Genomic DNA, 12,034 nt, shown 5'->3' on the forward strand with positions numbered 1-12,034 from the left:
ATTTTGACACAGGCATGCAAACCCAGGAAAAATCTGGGTTACATTAAGCTCTGCTGCAGGACCTGTCCTTTCCCATGCTGGCCTCAGCAGCAAAGCAGCAGTTTGGTGTCCAGTGAAGGTTACTGAAGGCTGAACATCTGAAGTGGGACCATTAGCTTCCATGATTGTGAAGCCTTAACTGGAAATAAGCGACCCCTCTCATTCCCCAGCCCCAGGCCACAGCCATCGCTTGCCCTGGATGAGCTCCCCAAAGAGATGGTCCCACCAGCCTGACACCCTCATGCTGCTCCATCCTCAAAACCCATAGGGGCCACAACCAGGACATGCATGGAGGTGGAAAGCAGCAGGGGTAGACACACCTAGGTAGCAAGAAGCAGCAGCCAGGACATTCCCTCTGCCTCCCACCACCACCCAGGGGAAGATAATGCGTTTAAGCTGCATGTGAGCATCAACCATAGCTTTCAGAAGAGGCACCTCCCCAGCCTTGGAGGAGATGCCTCACTGCCCTGCTGGTGCTCTGTTTGGGCGAGTATTTCCATACATCCTTGCAGGTGAAGGCAAATACAAACCAAACACACCCCCAGGAGCTGTTGGGAGCCAGAGCATCCAATACAGGGCACCTGATTACACAGGCCACGGCCAGCTGGAAGGTGTTTCCTATAGCTGGAAGTCAGGATACTGCTGCAACTCTGAAGCAGAGCTTTGTCCTCCCCAGTGCCTCCCATCTCAGGGAACTCTCCTCCAGTCACCGCCGCTATTCATATCCTGGTGCCAGCTGGCACCGAGGAGGACACAAGGATGCACAGGAAAACTGAGGCGGAGCTGTTAGCTCCTGCCAAGGCAGAGCCACTCAGGGTCAGAGTCTGTCTTCATGGTGGGGTGGACGTCACACCCCAGGAACCTGTCTGGAAAAGGGACACTACTGAGGTGGCAGCGTTAACTGAAAACATTATGCAAGGGTAGCACCAAGAAGAACAGAATATTTCAGGTTTTCTGAAGCCAAACAGCTGGGCAGAGGCAGAGCCTGAGCAGTACCCAGAGCAAGACAGACAACACACTGCCCACCTCACATACTCAGCAGACTCTCGCCTGCTTTCACCCAGGAAGGCACCACATTTCTTGGAATCACCACCCCAACACCAGGGTCTGATCTGCCCATTGTATGGGGACAGGGGAAGACTGGGAAAGCCAGAAGGTGTTGAAGGTGGGGGTGACCACAGGCTCAAAGGAGCTGTGCAACTCTGACCAAGCCTCCTTCAGCCTGGACAAGCAGCAGGCCCAAGGAGATGCCACATGCAGACACCTGCAAATCAGCGTGGTGGGTGTATTTATATCACACTGATAGATATGACCTGCCCACTGCCTCTCCCAGTTCAAGTGGGGGGAAGTGCCACTGTCCTGAGTGGGGTCAGCCCAAGGATGGAGACAGGCCGCTGCCCAACAGCACGCCATGGAGAACCTGCCACAGGACAGGGTGCAGAGCAGCTCGTGAACCTCAAAGGTCAGCTACAGACATGGCACAGGCTCAGTACATCCCCAATCTGATAAGGGAAGCAAACTGGGAAGACATCCCTGTTCCCAGCCACCGTGCCAGTGCCTGCTGATGGCCCTCACTGGTTTTAGGAACAGCCTCCCTCATCCTGAGGCTGACCACAGCCCCGACAGCAGATCCACTTATCTAGTGGCTGCCTAGAGGAAAGAGCTGTCCTGCTCCTACCACAGCATAAGCCTGACAGTGCAGGAAGCCAGGCAGGCAGAAGATGAGCCCTGGAGCGAGTGCCAAGGGCAAGACAAAGCAGGAGCTGGGGCAGAGGGAAATGGGGCTGCCCCTCCCAGCACCCTCACCACCACAGGCCACTGCCCTCAGCCACAAAAATGCCAGGCATCCTGTGTTCAACCAAGCTCAAGTGGCCTCTCAAGCTTCCAGTATCCCCATTTTGAGGACATGCACCATGTCCGAGACATTGTGCTTCCTCTCCAGCCCACCGAGGCCTGGAGCAGCAGCACACCACCATAGCCACATGACTGTTGTTGGGCAGGATGATCCCACCTCCCATGAATCCCAAGGTCACCTGGATATGACCAGTGCATTAAGAACAGCCCTGCCACAAAGCCCTCCCATAGCACCCTGGTCCTCAGGACAAGCTCCTCCTGAGGAAGCACCGTGAGGTGTGCTCCAAACCCACCTACACCCACAGCTGCTCCTCTACAGCCGCTCTTGGCCATCCAGCCAGGAGGTGTAGACCTAACCAGGAGAGGGGCTGCTGAAGATGTTCTATGCCACAGCTGCCACCACCTCCAGCAGCTGAGGCCCCAGAGCAGGAAGAGGTCACCCACCACACAAGGGGAACTCCCCAACAGCATCCCAGACCCTAGGAGAGGTAGAAGCAAAGCTCCACACTGCAGAGCAACACCAACACGTTTTTTTTCCCCAGAGTCCTCCAGTCTGTCCTGAGACCACAGGTCCTCACTTTGCTCCAGACAAGGTAGAAGGTCTCCAAAAAGGGCACCAACGAGACTGAAAAACCCCACATCCTATATGGAGACAGACTCACACTGGACTTCAGCTGGGCAAGTCTCAGCTTTCACAGGCCTCGCTCAAGAAGCACAATTAAGCTTAGTTTAAGTAATTTTTAAAATTGCTCCTTGCTGCAAGTTGGACAAGTACAGCTGTGTGGCACCATGAGGTCCACCAGAACCATCCAAACTTTCAGGCCAAGATTCAGCAGCAGCAAGAGGAAGACGCCACCACCCAGAGCGGGCCACGAGCCTTGCTCTGTTAGATGCCAGTGCCAAAGCCCCATCTCTCCTGCCCCTTTGCCCCCTGCAGTCAGATTTTACCCCACATTAACCCCACTCTGGGCTCCAAGCTGAAACCCAGGATGATCACACTTCCATTCAGCCTCTGCTCCTTGTATTCCAGAAGATTTTTGGCCTCTTCCAGGGGCAGGAGGAAGCACTGAGAAAATGAGCAGCTCCCTGCTTGTAACTGGGAAGAGGCCAAAAGCAGCCAAGAAGAGCAAGGACAGGACTGTCCCACTGAGCCCCGCGCCCCACAGCAAGCCAGGCACCAGCAGTTCAAAGCAGAGCAGCTGCTAAAACCCAGTCTAGCAGGTCTGCTGGCTTCCCCAGGAAGACTTAGATCATGAGACAGCTCTCAAAATGAAAAGCCCGTTTCCCAACCCAGAGGCCACCCCTTCAGAGGGAGCAGGAACACCAAATTTAGTCTTTATTGAGCTGCTGAACACAGGCAGAGATTTTAAATGCAATTAGGGAAACGCTGAGTTGCACTTGGGAGTTTTCCCAAGCTTCATATGAAACAGCACTGGGGTTTGTAACTGCAACCATTAAAGTTTAACAGGATAAGGAGTGGAAAACTGGAGGATGTCAAATTGCTGTATCCAGATCTTTGGTTGTTCTCACCTACATGAGCCCCACTTGGCTCACACAAAGCAGTGCAGCAGACAGATCCAATATTAGCCATTTCAGACAAGTCTGTTGGCTGGAAATGTCAGCTAAGGTACATGGCAAATGATGTTCTAGCTACAGAGGAAGACCAGAGACTGCCCTCTGGGCAGGAGAGCCAAAGACAGCCTCAGAAGCGCTGTTCTGGCTGAGCTCACCCAGCTTCGTGGTGGCAGCCAAAGTGCCCGGGCATGTGGATTAAAGCACAGAGCTGGAAGGGCAGTGCCTTGACCAGCAATTCACTACCCATATGCCTCCACTTTGGGAGCTTGGTGCGCCTTGAGCCTTGGTAAGAGGGGAGAGGCAGTGTCCAGAAGATCTCTCACAGCTGGATTCCAGATGTATTTTAAACTGCATCATTTTAATCAGCACAAACACTTCAAGCTAGACCTGCCAGTGAGAGAAGCTCAGAAGCCAGGCTCCTGTTTTAAGACCTGCAGGCACCCTCACACCAGCACCATGCTGGAAGAGGCAACAGTTGCTGCTGAGCTGTCCCCCAGTGCCAGCACACCAAACTGCACCATGGCAAGGGACGAGGGCAGCTGGCCTTACCCTGCCAAGCCCTTCCAGCAACTGAAACCCAGCCCTCTGGTTTCCTCATGCTCCCCCAGTTACCCACCACCGGGGCAGAGCCTGGGCAGCTTCTGCTGTCTTTCCTCAGGTCACATCAGCTGGGGACAAGGGACATGCCAGGAGCAGAGAAGGTAGCAGTGCTCGACACCTGCTGGAACTGTGGACTCTGCAGTTATTCTGGATAAAGCTTTCCATATTACAGCTCAGGCTCCTGCACAGGCGCAGAGATCAGAGACAGGGACTAAACACCCATTGTCATAACCTTCTGCAGCCAGGCTTCAGCACAAGGTGTGAAGCAAGCAAGCAGCCACTGTGCCAGACCATGGCAGCTAGAGCTTTATCACAGTCGCAGCCTGCCTAACTTATCCCAAAAGGACTGGGGATCAGGTCAGGGCTGCTGCATCAAGTCTCAGACTAGCAGAGAGCAATGGGTGATGGGCAGCCTACAGGAACGATCTCCACGTGGCTTGCCTTAGCTGGGAGTACAGATCTAGGCTCTGCATGCAAAGCACCACAGGATCCAAGTACTCATGGGTGCTTTCGTTAGCCTAAAAACCTCCCAGGAAGCTAAAAATACAGATGCTGCATTCACTCGAGTGGCCTAAATAAGTGAAGTCATGGAAGAACCATTCCTGCAGCAACAGTCTCAAACATGAACATGGGTGCAGGGCTTGTCAAAGCCCAGCGGTTATTCCAGACAAGAACAAGCTAGATATTCAGGATAACGAAAGAAGCTCAAGTGATTTGTCCTGCAAGCAGAAATTCCCACAAAACTGTGACTCCAAGCTCAGCCCCTCTGTATTTATGTTAAGGCTAGATGCTCGCCCTGTGCCACCCAACTTCAAGACCCAGCTCTGTCTCAGCTATTTAATAACCACCTCGCTGCCCCTGAGAAGCTTCTCGGCTTTCTATTCACCTCCACACATACCAGCGCAGAACCCGACCCTGCTGCCCAAGGCCTCTGGTGTGGAGCGAAGCACACTTTGGAGTTACAAGCTCAGTTTTGGCAGACATTTTGCAATGATCTGCACAAGAAGGAATTGCTGGACTGGCCAATATCCTCAATATTAACCAGCATTTTAAACCACAAAGAATTCAGTACCACAGATACAGATCAGTTTTACTAGGAAGATCTGGCAATTGCAGAGGCAGCTGCTGTAAGAGGCCTGGGAACAGGCGAAGTGAGCCAGCATCAGAGATCTAGGGCATACCCGAGATGGAAGAGTCAGGAATTTTATGCAAACATCTGATACCGCCCACAGAGAATTACTTCAGGAAAACCATGCAAGGATTTCACACTGCATCACCTGCAGCAGCCTGGCAGCCATTGCACAGATCTGAGATGTTTCCTGCGACACAGGCCAGCAGGAAAATCCTCTCTACAGGCAAATAACAACAGGGCAGCCAAGAAATCTGCCTTCATCCTCCCTCCATCCCTTCTCTTTCCAGGAAGGGGCATGCCAAGAACGGGCATGCCAAGAACATCCATCCTCGCCTGAGGCTCCCAAGCATGAGACCAGCTGCTCTTCCAGCCCCAGGCAGGTTCCCACAGCCCAGCTGACTGCAGCAGCAAGTGCTGAGGAAGCCGCGTGGCCTCATGGCACAGCCGGAGGCAACATCCTCCAAGTCGATCCATCCTTCCTCACAATATCAGAGAGAAATGTGTGTTTTGCCCCAAACCTGTCTGAGACACAGCTCTCGCAACCACAGCCAAAAGCTGGCTGGACATGCTCCATCCCACCACTGCTGTATTCCGGTTGGGATAACCTCACTGGCATGAGCCACCAGAGGCAAAAGCTAAGGAAGACAAGTTCCTGGCAGGATTTCCAGGGTTCCACTTTAACAAGTACATGCTTTGTCTAAAGCTGCAGTCAGCCCCAAAGCAAGGCTGGGATTTTCTCCCTAGTCCTGACCAAACCTGCCCTAAGACACCTTCAGAGAGGCATTAAACAAACTCAGTTGCCCCATTTCAGCCCATAATGCCACTGGCAGAGGACCAGGACCTGCCTTCTGGAATGATCCACAGCATATAAAAGACACAAAGAGTTTTCCCCTGCAGCTGGGAACTGCTGTGGCACAGGAGATTAATAAGCCCACCTCTGCAGCCAAATTAACTGCGTTTGATAGTAGTCCAAACTCAAAAGAGCCGCAGGCATCTGCTTCAAGGGTTAACTAACTACCACTATGATGGAAAAGTACACTGAGAAAGTACTGTAAGCCCGTGGCTTGGCCCAGGAGATGCTATCCCTGTGCAACACAGAGTTCCTCAGCTGCAGCCCCACTCCTGCGGGTCTCTGCATGTTCCTTGTCCATTGGGATCACCAACAATGCAGCAAAGAAGCAGATCAGGGGGATTGGAGCGGCCAGGTCTGGGGTCACCAGTACAGGAGAGACTGGAACATGTGAGAGCTGGCCCAGAAAGGGCCATGAGTATCCATCACACAATGAGAGGCTGGGAGAGGTGGGATCATCCAGCCTGGAGAAGAGGAGGTCGGGGAGGGATCAGATCAGTGTGTACAAGGATCTGGTGCAGGAGGAAAGAGGAATACAAAGTCTTCCCAGTGACAGAACATGAAGGAACAGGAACACTGCAAATCCTGTTCATAGAAAGAAAAAAACTCAACAGCTTTCTTCACTGTGAGGGTGAACACAGAGCAGGTTGCCCAGATAGACTGCTAATTTTCCATCCTTGGAGCTACTCAGTACTCCAGAGGGCAGTCTGCTCCCAGCAGAAGACTGAACTGGGCCATCTCACCCCGACACCTCAGCCACCCCGAGGATCCACAGGTACAAGAGTTAGCTGCCTCTTCTCACACTAACACAGTCCCAGGTTACACCAGCCAGCACAACAACGCTCTCTTCTCCTACCACCCCGGCCACACAAGTAAACAGCTCTTCTGGAAAGCACCATTTTGCAAGGCAAAATCTCCCAGGTTTTTCCAAAATAGCAGAGAAACATTTTTCAGCAGACAAGAAATGATTCCGCTCCTACAACATATCACATCTTGTCTACGTATTTGAGTTGCGCACACTTCTAGCCCTGCAGTCACTCCCTACCACGAAGGGGCATTTGCCTACATCTATAAAGTTACTCTACAATTATCCACGGCCCCAGGAACAAGCACCTGGAGTTGTTTCTTCTTGAAAGGAGGAAGACAACATATCCTGATGAGTAACTTCTCTTTCCACCTGTGCTGCTGATCCTGCTGCACCACACGTGGTTCACCAGACATCACAAAGGGACAGTCAGTGGTTTTACTTCCCAGATCTGGCTCTGTGGGAAGCCTGTACAGTAACTTCAGAAAAAAACCAACCATTCAATATTTCTCATTCTGTGTGTATTCTGTTCGTTTCAAACCAGTTTCAGCAGGAGACTCTGCTGCCACCTTCCGAGATCACCATTACTGCAAGTACCCCCAAAACCGACTAAAAATAGCTTGTTTCCCCCCAGTTATGTCATCAAAGCAAGGGAAGGGTTGTTTCTTTTGCAAAGAGCCAACCCACCCCCAGCTCAGGGAGCACCACTCTTAGCAAGTGTCCCAGCCTCAGTCCCCAGCTCCAGCTTCACCTCCTCCACACAACATAAAAATACGTTTAAACATGAGAAAGTAGAGCAGCCTGTTTGCAGTCAACACAGACAGAGCTTGCTGACCTTTGAGGCGCTTACAGTGCTGCAGTCCTGACTGTAGCTGACTGAATATATGCATATAAACACATAAACCAGATGCATGTGTGTATAGCATGCCCAGTTTAGTGCCACTGTCAGCAGACAACAGGCCAGCACTACTACAGAATTCATTTTAAGGTGCTTCATTGATTATTTGCCTCATTTATTGACTGGGGAGAAAAGCAGAAGGGTAAATCAGCCCCTGACCGGTATCAAGGCACCAGCAGAGTGGTGGGAGCCAACCCATACCGTGGTTGAAGACAGGGCATGCCTGGAAGGCAGCTGACCCACAGCAGCGCTCCCCCCAAGCCCACCACGAGAATTTTAGCAGGAAGCAAGGCCCCGGCCCCCACAGCAGTCACAAACACAGGGAGGTGCTCAGCTCAGACAGGGCCACACCTGGAACCACCACAGGGAGGGAACAAGGATCAAGAAGCCAAGAGAGGGTCCAGCTACCCCTGCGAGGGTTCCAGGACAAGGAAAGCCACGAGTCCAGCGCCAAAGGGAGCCCAAACAGCCTCAGCCCAGGGGATGATGCAGCACCCCAGGCCCGGAGGTGAGGGAGGACCCCCTCTGCCAGGGGCACGGCAGGGCCCGCCAGCTACCCTCCACCTCCAGAGCAGCGAGGAGGCCCGGTGACGGCCCATACTCACCTTCTTGCCTTTCTTGCCCTCCTCCTCCATGTCTCCGGCGGCGGCGGCCCCGGCCCCCCCCGGGGCATCCCCGCAGCTGCCGTGCTCGCCCGGCCTGTGTGCGCGGCGGGGCCCAGTAGCTCGACCTCACTGGCCGACAGCAGCCATAGACCAACCCAGCTCCCACTCCCGGTCGCGACCCACCCGCAGCCGCCTCAGCACCACCAACAACTTTTCAATCCTGCCGCCATCTTGGGCGGCGGCTTCCCGGCGTGCACCGCGCTCCGCCCGCCGCCAGGAGGACTGACGTCAGTCCTCCCCGGCCGCGCGGGAATGGCGGGGCGCTCCGCGCATGCGCCGACCCCGCCGCAGCCTCGGGTTGGCCCCGCCCACTGCCGTTAGCCCCGCCCATTCAGCAGCAGGTTGCGCCCCCTTCGTAGGTCACCGCACCACCAGCCCCGCCCACCCAGGAACGCCTGGAGCGGCGGGCGCTGCGGCCCCGCCCAGCGCTCTAGCCACGCTCCGTCCCCAGTCAGGCTCCGCCCCCCGCGGCGCTGCGCATGCGCTGAATCCGTGCCCCGCTGCTCGGTGGTGCTGACGTGCGGCGTGGCGTCACGCGCCGGCGTAGCTCCGCCCTCAGGCATGGCGACGGTGGTGGCAGCTGTGGTGTGGTCTGGCGTGGCGCGGCCCAGCGCCATCCGCCGCCATCCGGGGCCGGGGCTGCTCCCAGGGACGGGGGGCGAACTGAGGTCTCTCTGCGACAGTGCGGCGGGAGGCGCTGCACTGCCAGCGGGCTCCGCCGCCGTGAGGTGCTGTGGGCGTGGTGCATGCTGGGAAGAGTAGTTCTCCGTGGGCCGCATGTGGCCGCCCGCGGCCTAACCGGGGTGGGGCAGGGGGGTTCTCACGGCGGGGAGCCGGGATCCGGGGCCGGGGGGGACTCCCGGGGGAAGTGGGGCTTATGGAGTTGGGGGGGAAATCTCATGGGCCGGGGGAGTTCCCTGAGGTTGGGGGAGGTCCTGGGGCTGGGGCTCACTGGGGGAGCGGGGCTCATGGGGCCGGGGGTAGATCATGGCGGGCAGTAGGGCTTCCTGGGCTGGGGGGGGGGCTCCCAGGGGGGAGCGAGTCTCATGGGGCTGGGGGGATGTCCTAGAGCCGGGAGGGGCTCACTGGGGAAGCGAGGGGTCCTGGCACCGCGGGAGGCTCACTGGTGGAGCAGGAGGTGTTGGGGCCGGGCTCACTGGGGAGCGGGGCTCAGAGGGGTGTGGGGGGTGTTGGGGCCGGGGGGGCTCACTGGGGCAGCGGAGCTCATGGGAGCGGGGTGTTCATACTGGGAAGTGGGACTCCCAGGGTTAGGGGGGTTGGAGGGAAGTTCACGGGCCTGGGGGGCGCGTGTCCCTGGGGCGCGGTCCCTCCCACGCCCCTTAGCAAGCCTTCCAGCGTGGGGGGGCCTGGCGTGGCCCCCGCCGTTCCTGCAGCGCTTGCCAGAGCAGCCCGGGACGGTTTGAGGCCCCTCCCTGCCCTACCCGGGGAGCGGTTATAGACATCCCGGACACCCCCGGGCCGTGGGGCAGCAAGGGGGCTGCAGGGCCAGCTGCCACCACCCTGTGCCGCTCATCCTGTTCTTCCCCATGCCAGGCTCCTGCTCTGATGCTCCAGAGGACACTCTTGGTACTCCGGAGGATGGATGTAGGAAGCTGCCAGGAATGAGAAGGTGGGTTCAACGGGCTTGTCACTGTAGTTAGCCTGTTTCTGTGCAATTAGCAGCTGCTGAGGCCATTTTCCCCTTGTTAACAAGGGGTTCAGTGCTGAAATCTCACGGGACAGCTGCGGTGTGGGGCACAGAGCCACTCCGCAGCCTTATCCCACTGGGATTTATTCAGCAACTGCCACCTGTCCTGGGGAATGGTTCCCTGCTCTTTCCCCTGTCACTGTAATTAGCCCAATTCTGCATAATTAGCCCTGCCAAACCTCCTCAGTGACCCAGCAGCCCCACCATGGGGCTGTGCCCCCTGTGGCTTGCGGTGCCAGTTCTGGGGCCACTGCATGCCATGAGGCTGCGCTTCCCAGCTGTTCCTGGGGCCCCCCTCGCTCTGCTTGTGCCATCGGGCTCAGCACCACAATGCCAGCAAGGCCTAGCCATGCCGTGCCACCCAGCTGGGGCATGGGGAGCCCCGCTGCCGGCAGCGCCATATGGTGGCATCCCAGTGGGTTTCTTTGGTGTCAGGTACCCACGGTGCGTCTTTGCCGCAAGCCTCCCAGCGTGGGGGGGGCCTGGTGTGGCCCCCACCTTTCCTGTAGCGCTTGCCAGAGCACCCAGGGATGGTTCGTGGCCTCGCCCCACTGTGCCGGGGGGGGGTTGTATACATCCCGGACACCCCCAGGCCCGAGGGAGGGTGCAGGGACCCCTGGGTGGTGCCCAGCCTGCTCCGCCAAGCGCAGCAGTGCAGGCTGCTGCCAGCGCTCATCCTGCGCTTCCCCCATCCAGGTTCCTGCTCCAATGCTCTGGAGGGATGTAGGAAGCCACTGGGAGTGAGGAGGTGGGTTCAATGGGCCAGTCACCATAATTGGCCTAATTCTGTGTAATTAGCAGCTGTCAAGGCTGTGTCCCCTCATTAATGAGGGGCTCAGTGCCAAAATCCTGCAGGAGAGCTGCAGTGTGGGGCACAGAGCTGCCTGGCAGGATTTATTCAGCAACCACTGCCTGACCTGGGGAGGGGTCCCCTGCCCTCTCCCTGGTCACCATAATTAGCCTAATTCTGCATAATTATCAGCTGCTGAGGCATTGTCCCCTTGTTAACTGGGGGCTCAGTGCCAAAATCCCACAAGCAGGGTCAGTGCTTGCCAGGGCAGCCTGGGGGCGGTTTGAGGCCTCTCCCTGCCCTCAGCACCCCCCACGTGCTCCTGGCAGCATAATTAATCCTGCAAATTAAACATACAGGCAGACAAGCAGCACCTGGCTGTGCAGGTGGAGGGAGGAGCTTCCACCGGAGCACGGGCAGAAGGCAGCACAGTGTGTCCCCCACAGGACTTCCACCGGGGCTTCGTGCCTGGGACCACGATGCCGCAGCTGCAGGGGGGAACGACACCAGCGTGGGGACCAGCGTGACAGCGCTTCCGGCAGTGCAGCAAGAGCTCTGCCGAGTCCCGCTCATGATATGAGGAGTGGCACAGATTCAGCCCTGCTAAGAGCCACTGGTGTCGGTGGATTCAGTATTAACCCTTGACTTCCCCCCTTGTGACTCTAAACCTTTTTTTTTTTTCTTTGATTTTAGGTGAAAATCTGGTAGATCGCCCCATTTTCGGGAAAACCACTGGGAAAACCAGGTGGCAGCCTTCCGGCAAAGCCTGCCGTGCTCCTCACTGGCTCGGTACGATTGTTTTTTGGCTACTGGGCTTTACTGGGAGTAAACTGTTAAAAACCTGGGAATATTGGCGAGTGCCAGTTTGCCATAATAACTGTGAGTGGAGCTGTGGAGTTGATAGCCTGGTGATGCCGCGGTGCGGGGCTGTTCTGTGCCTCAGTAGTGCCGTAATCCCCGTTGTCTTAACACTTCCCCTCCCTTCTTTTCTAGCTGGATACCAGCATGGAGCCCATCTCTGATGATCTTCACCTTGCCTTGTCCTTCCCAGAGCTCCCAGTTACACCAGAGTTTTAACTGGGGGGACTGGGATGAGAGCGGGTGATGCCAGCATCTTA

At 56.4% G+C, this 12,034-nt stretch overlaps 1 protein-coding gene, 1 long non-coding RNA gene and 1 other non-coding gene across 3 annotated transcripts in view; 2 read left to right on the top strand and 1 right to left on the bottom strand.

Annotated features, from left to right (window-relative positions):
• Window positions 1–8,618, bottom strand: part of CCM2 (CCM2 scaffold protein) — a 38,865-nt gene extending 30,247 nt beyond the window's left edge. The window contains exon 1 of the mRNA XM_005229555.4: window positions 8,359–8,618. Coding sequence (XP_005229612.1) covers window positions 8,359–8,388 — 30 coding nt within the window. The 5' untranslated portion in view covers window positions 8,389–8,618. The remainder of the gene's footprint in view (window positions 1–8,358) is intronic.
• A 300-nt stretch (window positions 8,619–8,918) lies between these two features.
• Window positions 8,919–11,591, top strand: LOC129784435 (uncharacterized). The gene is made up of 4 exons (XR_008747168.1): window positions 8,919–9,146; window positions 9,973–10,048; window positions 10,823–10,874; window positions 11,276–11,591. It is a non-coding gene; the product is annotated as an uncharacterized LOC129784435 (long non-coding RNA).
• On the top strand, window positions 9,760–9,892 carry LOC114012301 (small nucleolar RNA SNORA9). Its single transcript, XR_003554679.1, has one exon. It is a non-coding gene; the product is annotated as a small nucleolar RNA SNORA9 (small nucleolar RNA).
• Window positions 11,592–12,034: the final 443 nt, after the last annotated feature.

This window comes from Falco peregrinus, chromosome 5 (assembly GCF_023634155.1).
Source record: "Falco peregrinus isolate bFalPer1 chromosome 5, bFalPer1.pri, whole genome shotgun sequence".
Taxonomy (NCBI): domain Eukaryota; kingdom Metazoa; phylum Chordata; class Aves; order Falconiformes; family Falconidae; genus Falco; species Falco peregrinus.